The sequence below is a fragment of the Neoarius graeffei genome, chromosome 4 (assembly GCF_027579695.1).
Source record: "Neoarius graeffei isolate fNeoGra1 chromosome 4, fNeoGra1.pri, whole genome shotgun sequence".
In the NCBI taxonomy this organism is placed as follows: domain Eukaryota; kingdom Metazoa; phylum Chordata; class Actinopteri; order Siluriformes; family Ariidae; genus Neoarius; species Neoarius graeffei.
In genome coordinates, this window is record NC_083572.1 from 8,650,653 (window position 1) to 8,670,773 (window position 20,121).

General features: G+C 45.6%; 1 protein-coding gene across 1 annotated transcript in view; it reads right to left on the bottom strand.

The window, feature by feature from the left end:
• Nucleotides 1-20,121, bottom strand: part of mbd6 (methyl-CpG binding domain protein 6) — a 73,651-nt gene that overhangs the window by 32,304 nt on the left and 21,226 nt on the right. Inside the window, exons 2-5 of the mRNA XM_060918800.1 lie at nucleotides 5,132-5,746; nucleotides 4,912-5,014; nucleotides 4,542-4,722; nucleotides 2,043-4,313 (exon numbers count right to left, since the gene is read on the bottom strand). Of these exons, the coding sequence (XP_060774783.1) occupies nucleotides 2,043-4,313; nucleotides 4,542-4,722; nucleotides 4,912-5,014; nucleotides 5,132-5,244 (2,668 nt within the window). The 5' untranslated portion in view covers nucleotides 5,245-5,746. The remainder of the gene's footprint in view (nucleotides 1-2,042; nucleotides 4,314-4,541; nucleotides 4,723-4,911; nucleotides 5,015-5,131; nucleotides 5,747-20,121) is intronic.

Genomic DNA, 20,121 nt, shown 5'->3' on the forward strand with positions numbered 1-20,121 from the left:
GAGGTCAACGCAGAGTCACGATGTTTTCTTGGTGGTGTCGTCATCTTGGTGTCACGCGGTTCCGTAGTTAGGCTAATTAGTTAAAGCTCCTCACGCTCGACCGTTTCCGTAGGGCCATCCTGTTTACCTCAAGAGGGAGGAAAACGGTCCCAAAACGGAGAAAAGCAACCCTCGGGACATCAAAACGATCACATCTCGTCCACGTGATATCGTTCTCGAGAGACGGAGGAAAACGCCATGCGCAAATAAACAAATAAAAATTTACAATTCCAGATAACTTTGCAGTCAACACCTTTTAACAATAGCAATAAAAATCAGGCTTTTACGTTGGGAGCTTGCTGTGTTACATAACTAATGGTGACTTCTTATTATGCTCCGACTCACCTGCTGTCCTTCTGTCAGCGGCACCTTTCACACCCTTACCCCTCTCTCGTGTCTGTGTCGACTTCTTTTTGTCTCACACTCTGTATATCGGTCATCATTTTAGACAACTTTTAAGGACCTGCTTGTGTTATTCAAACAGCATCTTTTCATTTTATCGCAGTACGGGAAACTTGGTGTCGATATCCGCCTAATTCCTTTCCGGTTCTGGACGTACACGGTTTGGAAAAACAAATGGTAAAATTACACTAATCGTTCGCACAAGACGCACTGTGGCTCGCAGCAAATAGCATCACGTAGCTAACGCAGCTCGTTATTAATCGCACAAACACACTAATGCTTCTCGTGAAGCGTGCCATTACTGTCCCGTCTTTGTCCAATTTTATTATACGATGCATTAAAAAAAGACCGAGGCACAGATGATCTGGGGGAACCCACGGACAATCTAGACAGTCAGCAAAATGCTAATAATCTCAAGGCACGAATCTCCATTAGCTTTAACTGCCTTATCTCCAAACGCTCATTTTACATCGACGATAAATCCTCATCTAGGTTTTCTTCACGATGGTTCAACTATGCTCGGCTCAGCTTGAATGCTTTCTTCACAGCAAACCCAAATGACTCATATGTCCTTCATCTGATTGTTCGGAGCCTGATGGAGAAAAATCCAGATATGCAAGCACAGCATAAAATCAGACTGAAAATATATTTAAAACGCATTCCATGGTGGTTCAGTGGCCAGAGAACTTCAGTATGACTCACGCTAGGCCTGGGCGATAGAAGTAGTCTGACAGAACACGTTCAGATTTTCCCTTTTGCCATAAAATTTGATCAAGCGAGACAGATTGCGGATAGCTGGCTTCCTGTCGCCCCAGTGCCACGGAGCAAAGGTTCTTCAACCCGGTCTCACAGATACGACGTACTGCGCTTTTTTTTTTTTTTGGCCTGAAAAGAGTGCTGAATCACAGAACCATGCACTGCATGGGTTTATAAACTACTGGTAAAGCACAAGGGACTGAAAACCAAAGTCTCTAAAGTTATGAAATGCAAAACGCTGACTATCTTCTTTCGGCTGCTCCCGTTCAGGGTCGCCACAGCGAATACGTTCCGCGTATTTGATTTGGCACAGGTTTTACACCGTATGCCGTTCCCGAAGCAAGCACAGAGCGCGCGCGCCGGCTCATACAGTCCCAGCGGCTGGGTATTTTTACCTAATCTGCACGTCCTTGAACTGCAGGGGGGAACCGGAGCACCCGGAGGAAACCCACGCAGACGCGGGGAGAACGCGCAAACTCCACAAAGAAAGGCCTCCGTCGGCCGCTGGGCTCGAACCCGTAACCTTCTCACCGCGATACGACAACTCTAACCGGTACGCCACCGTGCCGCCCAATACAAAATACTTGCCGTATGGACTATAATTGCGCATATCTGTAGATGGCGCAATCAAATTAATAGTGAATTAGGAATCACGTTAATACATCCCCCTCTCTTTGAACCCAACCGTTTAACCTTTATTACAAACCACAATCATTCAACGTCACGATCCCTCCGTGTACTTCTGAAATTACAAAATCCACAAAAAAACTGCGAGAAAAACAGACACAATCACGTTATTTCTGGACAAAGCCAAATGACGGCAAAGTATACGCTGCTGTTCTTACCTGTGTCGGGCATGGCTTGGGCACAACTTGCGTCGTTGCTATTAGGTACCATACAGGACATGTTTGGCCGGACGTGTCCATGAGAAACGCCTTGTTGCTGTTGATGTACGTGAGACAGCTGCTGCGGGTGAGCGCTCGGGTGTCCCATCGAAGGATGTCCTAGGGGAACCTGTCCGCTTTGGCCTAACGGTCCACAGTTCCCCAGAACCGTGGCTTGCATCTGGTTCATCATCCCGGCGAACTGAATCTGAGGGCCAGGCTCCACGCTGGGACGATGCATCGGGTCCGACTGACCGTGAAGCCGCTGTTGTAACTGCATGCTCTGTTGGGCCATGCCAGGGAGCAGAGCGCCCTCTCCAAAGTGCATCTGACTAGGGCCGACCGCAGGTAACGGCCGACTACCTCTGGCCATGTGGGAGCTCTGGTTGCTCATCGACTGGAGTAGCTGGGCCATGGAGGCGTTAGGAGGTAGACCTCCAAGCCGGGGCACTTTCCTCATTTGCTCCGGAGGAGGGCAAGCTGGCCTGGGACCGCTCATATCCGGTTTCATAATGCTGAAGACCATGTTGTCGTGGCTGCCAGGATTAGGAGGCTGTTTGCGCTTGCGGAGAGGGTCGCGCTGCTGGGCCATGAGCTTGTCCCGTAGAGCCGCACGTCCGCTCTGGCTCTCGGGCATGGGCATTAGCATGGTCGAGCTGGGCGGTAACATGGGATTTAAAGCGTTGGGCCCTTCGACAGCCCTGCTACCGCTACTTCCGCCACCGAGAAGGCAAGGCATCCCGCTGCCGCCGTTTCCGTTATTACTCGCGAGACTAGCGTTTCCACTCCCCATGCCACCAGCACCCGCACCCATCCCACCACCGCTACCAAGTTTGTTTTGATTTGCTAGCTGTGCTTTGGCTGCTGCCGAGAGTAGACTGCTGGCAGGGAAAGAGGCAGAGTTGTGTTGGTTGAGGATCTGGTTGAGGGGCATGCCCAGTAGTCCAGGGTGGTTCTTCTGTGGGGCGCTACTGCCCGAGGACGGGGGAAACATGGAGTTGTGCTGACTGCCGATCGCATTACTCATTCCTGACAGAACTTGGTTGGGGTCTTTATACTGATGGAGCGCGTCAGGCTTGGAAGAAGGGCTGGAAGGCATGGCGGGTCTGGGCGAACCCATGGAGGATCTGGGCGAGCGCGGCGGAACTTTAATGCTGCCACACGGAGCTTGGGGCCCCGAGGGCATGGCAAAGCTCCCGTGCTCCGACGAGGTGGAAGAGGAGCGCGATCGCTGCGGAGACGCTTCCACGCGGCCCAACGCAGGCCCAGACACGTGCACAGGGGACGTCACTGGCGAGGGGGAGATGGAGGAGGCCGGTCCGTGTTGAGTCCTCTGCACGTGTCCGCCGTGGCCGACCGGCCCAGGCTTCACCGTCGGTAACGGAAGGTTGCTCGGCAACGGGACAATGGCAGGAGGGATGTTTACATTCATCATTGGTACCTGAGAGTGGGCGTTGGGCTGGAAATTGGATGGGCTTGGATTTGTCATGGGACTCTGAATGACAGGTTTGCTGGGAATGGGGTCCAGAATTCCCAGAGGGTCTTTCTCAGAAGTCATCTGTTTTTTCTGGACCGCACACGTGGGGGGCATAACGGGGGGAGGAACGGGATGAGGCGCAGACTGGACCTTGTGGTGAAATACTGCTCTGGTCACGTCCACGTTAGGCGGGTAGCTGACGTTACAGTGTGACTTTTTCATTACGGGGCTTTTGTTGGGGACCGTCGGGGAGAGAGGCGTGTTAGTCCTTCCGACCATGGCACAGGATAACTGGGTGGCGGGAGAACCATGGACCATGACGCCAGGAGGGGACATGGGCGTCCGGCTGTTGCCGTGAATCGGGCTGGGACTACCGGCACCCTGAAAGCCGCAAGGATTACTTCGTGCAAATCCGTCCGGACTACCCAAAGAGTCTGTTCTAGGGGACAGGGAGCCATCCCCATACGCTTGCAAACTCGAAGGGCTCAGCATAGCTCCCGGTCCACCGCGGTAGGGGGACTTGGGCCCTGGCTCATTACTGCCCAATCTTTGTCGAGGGTATCCGGTATAATGCTCTGTCTGCTGAGGGCCGCTCATATCCGCAGAGTAGTGTCGCTGACCTGCTGCCACCATCATCTTGAAAGGGTTCTTACAGTCAGGTAGTGTCGAGTTTGGCAGCCCATCGTGGGACTTATTCCTTATTGCTCGAGGGGTTGCGGACCGCTGGATGGTAGGGGCCATGGACGTCACAGCACCTTTAAAGAAAAAAAGATTTTATTAAAAGGTGACAAAATAACTTGAATTCAGAAAATGATTTTAAGAAACTGTACTTTCTACCACTCTTTAGTTATGTCATGAACTTGGTATTTTAAAAAAAAAAAAAACAACTCACAGGTCATAAGTACCGCTTCTAAAAAAATTTAGCAAAACATTCGCACTTCAAAACACAATCTCAGTCAAAACACTGCAAGATAAAAACCTACTTGTGCCTCCACTGGGACCGGTCAGCGTTAGGGAGGGGTGCGGTAACTCCATACTTTTGTGCAGAGTGGCTACAGCTATGAGCTTTCTCTTGTGGATGCAAAGCTTTGTGACATCTTCGTCAGCCTTCACGTCCTCCGCGGTCCTCCGTTTGACAGCGGCCCCGGGGTCGAAATTAAACACCTGAGGAAGCGGTGGTCGTTAACGAGGCTCGGCCTTGCCTACGGTCATACGTTCCGATCAAAATGTACTTTCGCTCTGGCCTTGCATATTAATTCACTGGCCTACTTATTTCCAGAGGTAACGTAATGTAAATTCATGAACGTTTTACAACTGAAATGGGCACGAGGTGAGTATAAGATGAAGACTGACCTTGGGGAGGATGAGTGGACACTCCAGGCCACACTTACAGGTGCCATCCATGAGTAGGTAGGACTTCACCTCTTCGAGGCTGGACAGCGCCGAACCACTGGGACTATAAGGCAGTTCACATAATTTGTCTGAAGCATTCACTGATCCAGAACTGAGCACTGTGCGTCGTTAAAAACGCATTTATTAATGTTAATATTTACATAGCCAGACATTCGTTTACCTGATATAGACGATCCCAGAGGACTCCAACTTTCGCTGCCAACCAATGGGCACCTGGGTAGGCACAGGCTGCCCCTCCCCCTCCCCTCTCTCACTCTCCTTTCCTCCATTCATTTTTCTGGGTTAGCGCTCGACTCCGCCGGAGAGATCACACGTTCTTCACTGTCCAAACACTAGTTGTCATCGTGTCTCTCGGAAACGGGAGGACAGAGCGCTACAACTTTCCTCTGAAGAAGTCGGCTGTGGCGAAACGCGTCCGGGGCGGAGGCAGGCTCACAGCGGAACCGCGCCTCCGACGAGCCTCATCGCGCTGCTACTAAATGCAGACGGGGATTCCCATGTCGGTCTCTGACCAATCAGAGCCATGAGAGTTGTCGTCGAGTTCATGGGCTACATATGCAAAACAAAAAGCACCTCAGAGTAAAAAACGCATGATTATAGCGCAAGCGCACTGCGAGTCACCGTGCAGCACGGCGAGAGACGACTCTCCGGGTCACAAGACTGCTCCTTACAGAAGTGGATGATTCTCATTTTCCTTCAGGCTGATCAGTTTAAAGCGAAAAATCCGATCACACACTTGGCCAACACGTCAGAGCCGGTATGATTTGCATGATTACTGTGAAAGAGAAAGAAAATAAATAAATAAAAATAGGTTAAGATGCATAAACAGGTTTTTGAAACTTCTCAAATCAAGAACGGGGGGGGGGAATAATAACAGGACTGGACTGTTAAAAAAAAAAAATTAAGGGGTTTAGTAATTGAAAACATCTGTGGAGGAAAAAAAGAAGGCACTCTCTTATCACTCTGAATTCTTCAGTTCTGACAGAGCTTTGTTATGGAGAGACGAGTGCACCCTCCACACTGCATACATTTCAGCACTGGGTGAATCATCCTCTCTCTCTCTGTATTTCCTGTTGTGCATGACTAATACAGTAGAGCGGGACCAAAACAGGAGGGTATAAGAAGGCATGCATCTTTCGACTCGTCACGTACCTCATGGCAAAATAAGCAGGTCAGATTTAAAATGAAGAATAATTTACCTTTGCAATATAGATCCACTTCACGCTATTTTTTATTGAAGTGGATTTGAAATACACACGCAAACAAAATGGCGCCGTATAAACAGAAATCAAAACTAAAATTTAGCCAGGTCTGCAGGAGAGTCCGGTCACTTGGGAGGTTTACGAAGGATGTTTTTTTAGCCGATAACTAGCAGAACCTTCATCTTTTACTGATATTTAAAAAAAAAAAAAAATCATCATGTCAAAAGCAGTGTGGCTCTGTTCAAATTTAAGTTGCTTATCGCAGCTTTAATCTGTAATATAAACTAGTGCTCTTGCGCTTCCTTCAACACCAAACACACGAGCAACTCTTCGGATGACCCACACCCAATGAAGTCTGTTCGAGTTAAAATATAGTTTCTTTATCTTTTACAGACAGCACTCTCGTACTGTACGACCCCCAAACTGTACCGTGACTAAACTAAAAACGGCATCTCTCTCAAGAGAGAGCACGGTCCCTATAACTTAGCCTGGGCCCGCCCATCCTAAGCGTGACGCAACACGAGGGCCTGTTGCGAGCTTAGTCTGGCCAGGCAAGCTATCTACAGCTCTTCCAAGCTCCCGAAAAATCGGGAACCAATCAACTTTGAGCATCTCCAACGGCCCTGGGTAGAGGCGTGTTCAAGGCAGTGGCGTAGTAGAACTGCGACCGGAAGCCATAGATTGTTTACAGAATCTATGCCGGAAGCGCTTCATTCACTAGAAACATTACGAACATGGAGCAGCGGCAAGCCTTTAACACAGCGGTAGATGCTGTATTGAAAGCATTCAACGGGAAGTTCTCATTGAAAACGGAGCAAAGAGCAGCCCTGGAGGTATTTATTGAAAGGAAGGACGTTTTCGCCTTGCTCCCGACCGGCTTCGGTAAGAGTTTAATCTACCAGTTAGCCCCCAGTTTCCGTTGCGTCACATACGTCAGAGGAAAGAGTGATGTGATTGGTTTAAGCTTCGTCACAGCCTTTTCTGGCTTCGACCAGTAGCAAACGGAGGCATTTCAGGGAGACGGGTCAACCACGGGCTCTGGGAAACGGTTGGGCTGAATATCTTGGCCAGACCAATAGCTCGTAGAGCTTTGAAGTCGCGTTAGCCAGACTACCTATAACTACACCTAGAAACTACATACAACCATGACTAATCCCTCTGCCTGAATTTAGTTCCAGTCCAGAGCAGTCACACCCCAACTATAATCCCGACTAGAATATCGGTTGGTCCGGACACTCGGGGAAATAAACGCGTGCGACTTAGGAATCGTCGTGGAAGTTTTTTCCAAGTAGTAGCACGTTATTCCGGGTTCAGCTTGGACTTCAAAACAACCCAAGCGCACACATCAGCGGTTGATATCATACGGACAGGTCACAGACGACGGAAATATAATAAAAAGGATACAAAATACAGACACACCGACCGCGGATGCTAATCGTTTACGGATTGGTCACGGACGTTTCGGCGTGTTACAGATCGGTTACAGATTTCATACGGATGATGCATCACGGATAAAGTCTGAAACAATTCAATATTTGGACTGCCGAAGTTCATGGTTAAAATATCCTACTTGCATTGATACGTTTACTTCATTAATTTACTATTGATATTCCCTGGAAAATCACATATCTGTGCTTTGTATTTTATTTATTATATTAAAAAAAAATCACTCCAGAAGCAATTTCACAGATACGGATAAACCCAGGCCTCAGCTACAGGTATAGTTTTCGGTCTGGTGTGACCACCAACCGCATAAACTGCAGGGGACAGATTTATTTAGAGTTATTGTGGGACCGGGCCAAAAGTGACAAGTAAAGGGCAGTGATGCTCGCTCGGTGTGAAACATGCATGCGTCGTTAAACAGCATCAGTTCTGAAGGTAACAACGTCTTAGTTGTTTAACACCCATTTCCATCTCGAACACCGATACTTTATCACGCTCATTCAAAATGAGGCCGTGTCATAATTTGACGCTTCATTTGTGTTGGCCAGATTTCTCACCGAGCTGCTTGTGTCGGCTGTTTTGTCATATATGGAGTGACTGTAGAACAGCCATTTGTCTTCATCAGCACGGTGAGAAAAATGTCCAGACTTGTCTCTTTGAAAACAGTCCCCACCCCAAATAAATTCATGACTTGAAATTTGTTTTCTTGACCCATGCACTTGCGACTGGAGTCGCTGAGCACGTCTCTGCACCGTACGAGCCAAGTCGGCTATAGGTGAGTATAGGTAATGCTTGAAAGTTTGTGAACCCTTTAGAATTTTCTACATTTCCGCATAAATATGACCAAAAACATCATCAGATTTTCACACGAGTCCTAAAAGTAGATAAAGAGAACCCAGTTAAACAAATGAGACAAAAATGCTATACTTGGTCGTTTATTTATTGAGGAAAATGATCCAATGTTACATATCCGTGAGTGGCAAAAGTATGTGAACCTCTAGGATTAGCAGTTAATTTGAAGGTGAAATTAGAGTCAGGTGTTTTCAATCAATGGGATGACAATCAGGTGTGAGTGGGCACCCTGTTTTATTTAAAGAACAGGGATCTATCAAAGTCTGATCTTCACAACACATCTTTGTGGAAGTGTATCATGGCACGAACAAAGGAGATTTCTGAGAACCTCAGAAAAAGCGTTGTTGATGCTCATCAGGCTGGAAAAGGTTACAACACCATCTCTAAAGAGTTTGGACTCCACCAATCCACAGTCAGACAGATTGTGTACAAATGGAGGAAATTCAAAACCATTGTTACCCTCCCCAGGAGTGGTCGACCAACAAAGATCACTCCAAGAGCACGACGTGTAATAGTCAGCGAGGTCACAAAGGACCCCAGGGTAACTTCTAAGCAACTGAAGGCCTCTCTCACATTGGCTAATGTTAATGTTCATGAGTCCACCATCAGGAGAACACTGAACAACAGTGTTGTGCACGGCAGGGTTGCAAGGAGAAAGCCACTGCTCTCCAAAAAGAACACTGCTGCTCGTCTGCAGTTTGCTAACGATCACGTGGACAAGCCAGAAGGCTATTGGAAAAATGTTTTGTGGACGGATGAGACCAAAATAGAACTTTTTGGTTTAAATGAGAAGCGTTATGTTTGGAGAAAGGAAAACACTGCATTCCAGCACAAGAACCTTATCCCATCTGTGAAACATGGAGGTGGTAGTATCATGGTTTGGGCTTGTTTTGCTGCATCTGGGCCAGGACTGCTTGCCATCGTTGATGGAACAATGAATTCTGAATTATACCAGCGAATTCTAAAGGAAAATGTCAGGACATCTGTCCATGAACTGAATCTCAAGAGAAGGTGGGTCATGCAGCAAGACAACGACCCTAAGCACACAAGTCGTTCTACCAAAGAATGGTTAAAGAAGAATAAAGTTAAATGTTTTGGAATGGCCAAGTCAAAGTCCTGACCTTAATCCAATGGAAATGTTGTGGAAGGACCTGAAGCGAGCAGTTCATGTGAGGAAACCCACCAACATCCCAGAGTTGAAGCTGTTCTGTACGGAGGAATGGGCTAAAATTCCTCCAAGCTGGTGTGCAGGACTGATCAACAGTTACCGGAAACGTTTAGTTGCAGTTATTGCTGCACAAGGGGGTCACACCAGATACTGAAAGCAAAGCTTCACATACTTTTACCACTCACGGATATGTAATATTGGATAATTTTCCTCAATAAATAAAAGACCAAGTATAATATTTTTCTCTCATTTGTTTAACTGGGTTCTCTTTATCTACTTTTAGGACTTGTGTGAAAATCTGATGTTTTAGGTCATATTTATGCAGAAATATAGAAAATTCTAAAGGGTTCACAAACTTAAGCACCACTGTATATGTGCTATAGGTTAAAATATCAGATTAACATAAACGCGGAGGCGATTATTGCAAATCGTGTGCCGACTGGTTGAGAGATTCGGATTATTTCTCGACAATTACCTCAAGCGATTTGGCAAAATGCCGGCCAATCCTCTAAGTGAGGAAGAATTAGAAACGATCAAAGAAAATGCTCTTCCTAAAAACACTAAAGATGCTACGAAGTTTGGTCTAAAACTATTCAAAAGGTAAGGTGGGGTTGTGATTTATTTTATCGATTTCAAAACAAAAAAGTATGAGTCGGCAAAGATAAGTGATGCAAGCCTGTGCGCATTATATCTGCATGCTGCTTTTGAAAAATTATTTTTTTCAAAATATGATTTTTTTTAAAAAACAGTCACCGGTGTACTTATACTAAAACAATTATCCGTCTCAGGCTCGGTAAATGTTGTTGATTATGATATGGCACAAGCTACTTCCGATAAAATCGTGCACTCTGATTGGTTCCTTGGCAGGCAGTGTTTTCCCGTAATGCCGGTGGACGATTACAGACTTTCTTTCCAAGGCGCCGGCCTTCAATGTTGCAAAAAAAAAAAAAAAAAAAAAAAAAAGTGTTGCCAGGCAAAACAAACCTCGCCCAGGAGCACTTGTATTACGGAAGATATCACAATAAAACAATTTTGACCTTTTTGGTGACCTTGTGTGTGAACATACTTGGCCAATAAACATGGTTCTGATTCTCTGCTGCTCTCAGCCAATCAGAACACACCGTAATGCACGACTGCTACACTCTTACAGCACGATGACACTGTATATGAGGCAGTAGCCACAAAAACCTTGACCGGACGACCCTCAAAATGTTGGAGGTTCTATTTGAGACCAATGCCCATCTATCCTGGAAGTTTCATGAAGATTGGTCCAGCCGTTTTCCTGTAATATATCATTTACAAAAAAACAAACAAAGAAACCCCACCGAAAACAATACCTTGCCCCCTGGCGGACTCCGTCCGGGGGCGAGGTAACAAAGCGAAAAAAAAAAAAATCCTGTAAATCAAAAACGGCCAAAAGACAAACAAGCGTCACCGAGCTATTAAAGAAACGAGCGACGAAGAGCATTCAGAAACCGCTAACAGAAATTCAGTTTTGAAACCGTTAGCCATTTATTCTGCCTCGTTATAATGACATCTCCTTGTTAACCTCGCTTGCTTGGTCTTTAGGGGAAAATATCAGACCGCGGTCTTTTTGTACCGACAGCGTCTTACCGTACCGTCAAGACCCCCGTACTTTCCCGTAAAGAGCTCATGCTCAGTTAATAAGTGGGGTTTTTTTTGCGGCCCGGTTTCCATCAAATCCTGCACTCTGATTGGCTGGCGAGCGGGTCCGTATTCGACGATACAGACCCCAGTTTCGGACCTCTAGCAACTCACTCATTCAAAACAACAAACATAGTAGCAATATTTGTCAACATTTATCTTTTTTATAAGATTTATTTATAAGATTTTATCAAAAATCTTAAATTTTTGCCAGTATTTCTCAGGAGACTAGCATTAATTTTACAGCATGGATAGCGGCTCGCCTCGGCTCAGTTTTCCCTTTCGGGCGCTCTCATTTTCTGTTAGAATTTGGTAAAGAAAAAAAATAAATACATTATTTACCAGCTTAAGGTCGGTCCGTATGGTGAAATACCGTGACCTCGGCCTTGAATACTGATCTCGGCCCAGAGGGCCTCGGTCAGTACTTTCAAGACCTCGGTCACGGTATTTCACCATACGGACCTCCCAGCTGGTAAATAACATGTATATCTTCACCACGCTCTCGGTGAATAACTGAAATAGTGCTGGCCAATTTGAAGCACTGACCATATCAAACGTTAGAAAATCGAATCATCGTCTCGTATCGATAAAGTATCAAACTGCCCAGATCTCGTACTCTAAAGGCCAATTTATGCTGACAACCCAGTCCTCGCAGATAGCGTCGCAGACAGTGTCTGCGTAGCCCCCCCACCTTCGCAGACGCTCTGCGCGCACCTCCCAAAAATTGTGACCACCGCAGAAGCCTCGCAGACAAGAGGGCTCTGATTGGTCCACTCTACATCCGCTGTACACGCACTTCCGCTTCCCTACTGTCCCGGTTTGGTTTGTTTTCACGACCGGCATTTTGAAAAACACGAGCGAAGATGGAGCAGCACGAAGAGCGGTTGATCGAGGAAGTGAGGAAGTACGTACATCTATACGACTCCAGTTCTAGTCATTATAAGTACCCGGAGGATAAACACTCCACTAACCACACCCACCAACTACGTGACTTCGCGCCCCCTTGCGTTGTGGCGGTGAATAACATCGCGCACGCCTATTACTCCCCGCTCAACGATAAATTACAACTGTCTGCGAAAAGCTATCTGCGAAAGCCTTGTCGCAAGAGCATGCAGAGGCCTTAAGCGCCAATTTCTGCAAGATGACGAGAGGTAGGCTACTTGATGCAATGCCGTTAAAGTTTTCAGAGTAAACAATCTCCAAGTCACAGCAACCTTTCTTGCTCGTTAGGAAGACGGCGGCACAAATAATTCTTCCTTCATCTACGTTTATTTAAATAGCCTAAAGTGTGATTTAAACCTGTGGGTGTTATACATCACGACCATCTCTTGGTAATTATTCAAATCGCTACACACGAGTTATCTGATGAAATCTGATAAAATTGACGAATCCTTTCATCTCCTCCTCGACAAAACATGCTTCTTTTGGGCGAGACGCACGACTCCTTTCAATCAGCGACGGATAAACATTCCGACTTGTCTGAAGCTCTAAAGTAAAAGGAATATTAATAATATGCATCAACAGCGATCCAATATGGCTTCGTGCCGACGTTGGCTGGATGTGCGCGTTATGTGGGAGCAAGATTTATTCCCCCCCAAAGCTAAAGCACAACACAGTTCGTTTTGCTATTAAATATATCCTAGGGTGACTGAACGCCTTGTTCTTCCTGACGGTACAGACAGAGGTAAAGCTCGATGTAGCTCGGTGTGATCATTTGCTGGAGTGTGTGTAATATTAGACACATAAAATAAACAGCCTTAATACATGGACTAACTGAGTCCTCTCTGACGCGTAGCTGCCATTGTTCTCAGCTGCTGGTTAATGCGTGTACTTGTGGAACTGGCCTGATCCTTCATGTCTCAATGACAAAGCAGACTGAAGAGTACAAAAAAAAAAAAAAAAATTCAAAAGCATTAGTCTAAACACAGCTGTTGAGAGGAAATGAATGCAAAAATGGACTCTAAAAAAACCCCACACATTTTTCTTCTGAACACTACTTCTTGAGGGTTGATTAAGAACAAACAGAAAGCCTGTTTTCTGTTGATCCTAGCCAGGGTGTTTTTCTCGGCTTCAACTAAAAATCGTATTAAAATCGCAATCTCCATTCGTTTCTCAATGTAATTTGATTTCAGAACAGCATCGACTCTGCAGCATTCGTACTGCTGTCTCACTATTCACACCCTTCATCACTGTGACCAACGGGCACCGACGTTGTACCATATGATCTCATCGAGTCGCTTGAAGCTCAGCAATCTACAGAAGGGAAAAAAACTAAATAGAACTCGACGACAACGGCGTCGATGGGGATGCCTCCGCCTGGTAGACTACACGCCTTATTAAGTTGTCATTTGGGGATGGACATTTGACCTCACAGTCATCTTGACCTGGTGGAATTACTTGTATTAGCCTTGGAGATGGTGTGTTCGCAAGGTTTTCGGACAGACATTTGACCTCACAGTGACCTTGACCTTAGACCTTTTGATCTCAAAATTTCTTTTTGTCCCCAAATGCACAAAGAGTGAAAGTTTGGTGAAATTCCTGTCATCAGCCTTGGAGATATTGTGTTCACAAGGTTTTTGGACAGACATTTGACCTCACAGTGACCTTGACCTTAGACCTTTTGATCTCAAAATCTAATCAGTTCATGTTTGTCCCAAAGCACACAAACGGTGAAAGTTTGGTAAAATTCCTGTCATCAGCCTTTGAGATATCGCGTTCACAAGGTTTCAGGACGGACGCATGAACAGATGGACAGCCCGAAAACATAACGCCTCCTGCACCTTACGGTGGCAGAGGCATATTTAAAAAAAAAAAAAAGTTGGAAAGCTGCGAGTGGACTTGAAGTAGGGGTCGACCGATAATTGGCCTGGCCGATATATCGGGCCGATATTCTGCATTTTTAGGGTTATCAGTATCGGCCATAATTTCCACCGATATGCCGATAACATGCCTTTTTGCAGCCATTTCGTTCCTAACGCGACTGTCACTGCACATCCTTTCCTGCACTCGCCTTTTGGAGTTCAAGAACACGGTCCCGCCCACCACAACATCTGATTTGTTTGGCACAAGAGATATAGCCAATCGACATGCGTAGTTAAACGCTGTGAGCTGTTTCAAGGCGGCCGTATGGGCACTCGGGCAGAAGCGGCACAAGGGATACAGCCAATCAACACGCGTAGCTAAATGCTGTGAACTGTTTTAAGGCGGCCGTATGGGCACTCGGGCAGAAGCAGATCCCACTTCAAGGTAAGGACACGCTGCTTTTGCCGCAATAAGTCACAAACACACAAGTTGCAAAAGCACATCATTATTATATATGTTTACATTCTTCATCTACTACTCGTTAAAATTGTCCATTTGCATCTGTGTAGCCAGGCAAACTTAGCTTACGGAAGGAAGCACTTGAATTGGCCTACAACCAACTAGTCTCGCTGAAACTACATGTAATGTTGTCCATAGTAAGCAGTCCCCAGCATAACGTAGGCTGCAGTCATTTTTAAATCCCTGTCTGGAAACGTTGTGAATGTGTCAGTAGTTCTACTCGAACAGTAGAATGACAGCCATACAGAGAGGTGGTCAAGGGAAGACGAAATAAAACGTAGTGTTTGTGTTCTGTAGGCTAGCGCAAGCCTATTGGCTATTTGTTATGGTGATGAGTAAACTTCATGACATGACTCGTGCTCAAAAAGCGCATTGCACTTGTATATGTTCGGTAACTTTATAAAGCGCTATTTGAACATTTAAACAAGCCAGGTGTGATATGGTGCTAGTAGGCTATGTAATACTGTAGGGAGTTTGTCAGGACGCTTGTTGTGGGCTCAGTAATTAATTGTGTCGTGGATGCACACTTGCTTGGATAAACGGTAATGAATGAAATACATCAATTAAACTCTTGACTTAAATGTTCTTATGCTACTTCACATTGCGCTGTAATGCACTCCACTAGTATTTATAATTCTTGCGCAAGTGATTCTCCTCGCTAGCGCTTCTGATTCGGAAAGCGATATACTCTAAGGAGCAAAGCCGCGCGGGGCCGCCCCCTCACTCCGACTTCCGTTCTCTGAACAGACTCTTAAAGGAGCAGCCGCTCCTTTTAACCAGAGCTTTTAACACTCCGTTCTCACTTTCTCTATCCTGGCCCTGCACAAAATTTCATGTTCAATTTTACAATTAAACATACATTTCATGGATATGAAGGTCTGTGTCAGTGTGTGCTATGTTTAATTTCATGTGAATTATAATGTTTACATTTATCGGTTGCACATATCGGTTATCGGCATCCCAATTCCATAATAATCGGTATCGGTATCGGCCCTGAAAAAAACATATCGGTCGATCCCTAACTTGAAGCTCGCCCAAATGCCGACTTGCATTGAGCAGAAACAAATATCCTCAACCCAGGTTTAAAGCTAGACGGCCTTTCGACTTCATAAAACCAGTGAAATTTAGTTCCCTCTGAAATTTGGTCACTGTGATACATGTTCATTCCTGCAATATCTCAAAAAAATCAAGCCATTCTGTGGCTGGGAAGTTATTTAATTTGAAGGGAGTCCAGAGCAAATAACATGCATGAAATCACTCGCTTCACGCAATCAAGCAGACAGAAGAAGTCCGTGTGCGCGCGGATGCGCAGGTTTACTTTCGTCGTCGTCTTCTTCTTCTTTTGGGTTTTACGGCAGCTGGCATCCAGTGCATGCTTGCGTCTAAAGCGGGGAACAGGGGCGCCGTGCCCTCTTACTCTCGGCATGCGCCCCCTTACCGAAATACCGATTGAACCCCGAGTCACACTTCGGCCATGCATTCATATACTACTGCATAACATGCAATCTTTCTCAAAACGATCTTTTCTCCGTGAAAACATCCCAGCAACACCATGTGACAAAGTGTCTGATCATCAAATACGTTATAATTACTCCAAAAATATTCCAATCATAGTAGATACACCGTCAGACGGTGCAAAAACAATCCGAATTGGCGTTTTCCAGACCGAAGCGCCATATTGTTTAGTTGTCGCAGCTGCTCTCGCGAGATTTGACTTAGGTTACATACAAGGTCATCTGACTCATCGAGTGAGATTTCGAGACTGAATGACCTTTCACCCACCGGCGCGGGAGCTTTCGACAGAAGTAGTTCGCGAGTTGTTTTTGTTGACACTTAGGCCAAGTTTACATTAGACCGTATCTGTCTCGTTTTCTTCGCGGATGCACTGTCCGTTTACATTAAAACACCTGGAAACGCCGAGAAACGGGAATCCGCCAGGGTCCACGTATTCAATCCACATCGTGTCTGGTCCGGTGCTGTGTAAACATTGAGAATACGCGGATACACTGTGCTGAGCTCTAGCTAGCGTCGTCATTGGACAACGTCACTGTGACATCCACCTTCCTGATTCGCTGGCGTTGGTCATGTGACGCGACTGCTGAAAAACGGCGCGGACTTCTGCCTTGTATCACCTTTCATTAAAGAGTATAAAAGTATGAAAATACTGCAAATACTGATGCAAATACTGCCCATTGTGTAGTTATGATTGTCTTTAGGCTTGCCATCCTTCCACTTGCAAGTGGTAAGTGACGCGCATGCCGATATGCACTGGGATCACACACACAGTGGCTCAGTCCCAAATCACTACTCGTGCGCTTCACTCGCGCGCTCTGTGAGCTGCTCAGGGCCGGAGTGCGCACCCTCCAGAGGGCACTCGCTGTTCAGGGCGGAGTGATTTGGAGCGCAGGATGCCTGCGGAGCCGAGCGTATCCGTGTATTGGCGTTGCTATGTGCACGCGAATCGTGTATTGGCGTTGCTGTGTGCACGCTAATCGTTTTAAAAACGTTAATCTGATGATCCGCTGATACGGTCTAATGTAAACCCCACCTTAGGCATTTAAAGACGTTATCCTGCGGCACGAAACGGAAGAAAGCCAAAGACTGTCTGGGACAGAAGAAGAGGACTTCTTTTTTCTGTCACAAAGCGGATAAAGATGTTTCCGATGGCGAGATCGCGACAATCGAGTGATCGTTCCGTGCCCTCATTGAAGGACGCGCCGACCGAGCGCTGTGACAGCGGCGTCACGGAATCATTGACAAACGAAGAGCAGATGTCTTGCTCTGATGAAGGCACCAAGTGTTCAGTGGAAAAGCAAAATGAGAAAAAGGCCGAGTTCCAGGAAAAGTTCAAGTAAGGTTTTTTTTTTTTTAAGCGCGCTTACATTTTTTTGCATGGTTTCAAACTGTGATTTGGGTTGGATTCCAACTTTACAATGTTTACTTTTTAAGAAAACAATTTTGCTCGGGAATTATTATTTTTTTCTTCATTTTGAACAACTCTACCTTATTCTCGTATAAGAAAACAGATAAACAATTTCCCTCTCAGATAGCCTCAGAATGTCCTATTGTAGCCTCAATTTTTCAAAGGCTTCGCACAGTGGGGGGGGGGGGGGGGGGGGGACCTCCTGCCATGGTGAGCACCCTCAAACTAAATTTTTCTCGAAAACCCCCTGCAGTGTCACATTACTGCCATCTACAGGTTTCCCTTTGACCGTGCACTGACAGTTCCATCATTCTGTCGCTAAACGAACAGCTGATCACACCGAGGTGCTCGCTGAGCGCTGATATTTATTAGTTCGGTCCAGCGTTTCCTTTCCTTCGTATATAACATAACGTCTTTTATTCTTGCTTTCTTTCCATTACTGTAGTCGGTCTTTCACGTTTCATCCGCATGCTCACACCCTCCATTTTTCTCTCCTGTTTCAAATTTGTATCCCGCAATGCCTTGTGCGAACGGGGAAAGCCCACTACGTATTGCATGACGTAGTATCTTGTATTGTGTCATGGTGAAGCAGGAAAAAATAGCGGAGAATTTAGGGCCATGTGGCTCTCAATTCATTAATTGTTCCATTAAAAAAAAAAAAAAAAAGATAAAATTGGAAGTCTGTGATTCAAATTCAGTACCTTTCGATCTGCTAAACAAAAATAATTAGGTGGTGTCGGGGAAAATTCTTTTTATGACCTACACTTAAAATCTGAAAGGCAGTCTACCTTTAATCTCAGCAAGATCACGAGCATCGACAACCGTTGCCATTTTTGCGCAGGCCGCGTAGTTGACAGACGATATATTGTGAACCGCGAGTCGTCAAAAATATCCCAACCGACTGATCGGCAACGTCAACACTTTAAACACGCTCTGTGGGCCGGGAACCGCGAAAAATCACGGCCGGTCTCAAAGCACTTGACAGTAATGCTGACGACCTAATCGCGGACCCAAACCAGAGAGCAAAACGTACTGAAAACGACATTTAAAAATCATCACCTTAATTACAGCAATGTCACTTCAGAGAAACCTTGGTTTGAATTTTAAGAAATGAAAAGTTCAGTTTTTGCTTTTTTAGGGTCAAAAATGATACCCTATACACTGAAATTTTTTATTTCATACCATTGGTACTGCAACTAATAAAAAACTTTTTTTTTTTAAGTGACCACATTTTGCTGCTCACGTTTTTCCGTTACCAAAGAACTACCCGAATGTAAAAACTTAACACATCGTCCCTTCAAAAATTTTAAAAATGGCGAGTGAGAACTGCAAGATCGAGTCTTAAAAAAATAAATTCCTGTTTCATCAAAAAAAATTGCACAGCCCTTACCGACACAAAAACGCAACTCTGCAATCATAAAGCTGACTTACCTGTTGGATAATAAGCGGGCTGCTACGTAGAAATTATAATTGCCATCCTTGTTTTTTTTTTTCTTTTAATAGGAACAATCAGTTTTTTTCATATCCGATTTTTTTCTTCATGAGATATCCGCAGACGACAAGAAAGTGACTCAAAAATACAATGCTGCAGAAATTCACTCGGGCTGGAGGAGGATGACGGAACGGATCAATCGGAGCTCATGTTGAACCGGTTAAAGTTTAACTCTTTCTGGTGACTTAATCATGGCTTCTGATGTCACTTTTTGCTCGAGAAAGATTTTTTCTTCATGCTTCTTAATACATGCCATGAAAACAGTTAAAATCTTGAGTGATTTTTATATCTTTCGGATTGTCCCAATGAGAAATTTTTCTGACCAACTAAAACTTTTACTGCTGTGGGATTCAAATAAAATGTATACATATCTCGTAAGATAAAATTCCTTGATCATGAAGATGCAGATAAGCAACTAACATGACTGAACGATGACAAAGTGTCTCGCTATGTTTACAAAAAGAAACATTCCAGGTTGTGTCCTTATTCTGAAAAAAGACCTCCTAAGTTGCAGCGAGTTTCCCCAAAAGCATCTTAACACTAAAGGCCAATTTATGCTGACAACCCAGTCCTCGCAGACGGTGTCGCAGATAGCGTCTGCGTAGCCCCCCCCACCTTCGCAGACGCTCTGTGTGCACCTCCCAAAAATTGTGACCACCGCAGAAGCCTCGCAGACAGCATCGCAGACAAGAGGGCTCTGATTGGTCCACTCTACATCCGCTGTACACGCACTTCCGCTTCCCTACTTTCCCGGTTTGGTTTGTTTTCACGACCGCCATTTTTAAAAACACGAGCGAAGATGGAGCAGCACGAAGAGCGGTTGATTGAGGAAGTGAGGAAGTACGTACATCTATACGACTCCAGTTCTAGTCATTATAAGTAACCGGAGGATAAACACTCCACTAACCACACCCACCAACTACTCCTAGCGACTTCGCGCCCCCTTGCGTTGTGCCGGTGAATAACATCACGCACGCCTATTACTCCCCGCTCAACAATAAATTACAACTGTCTGCGAAAAGCTATCTGCGAAAGCCTTGTCGCAAGAGCATGCACAGGCCTTAAGAGCTTCTTAACTAGCAGA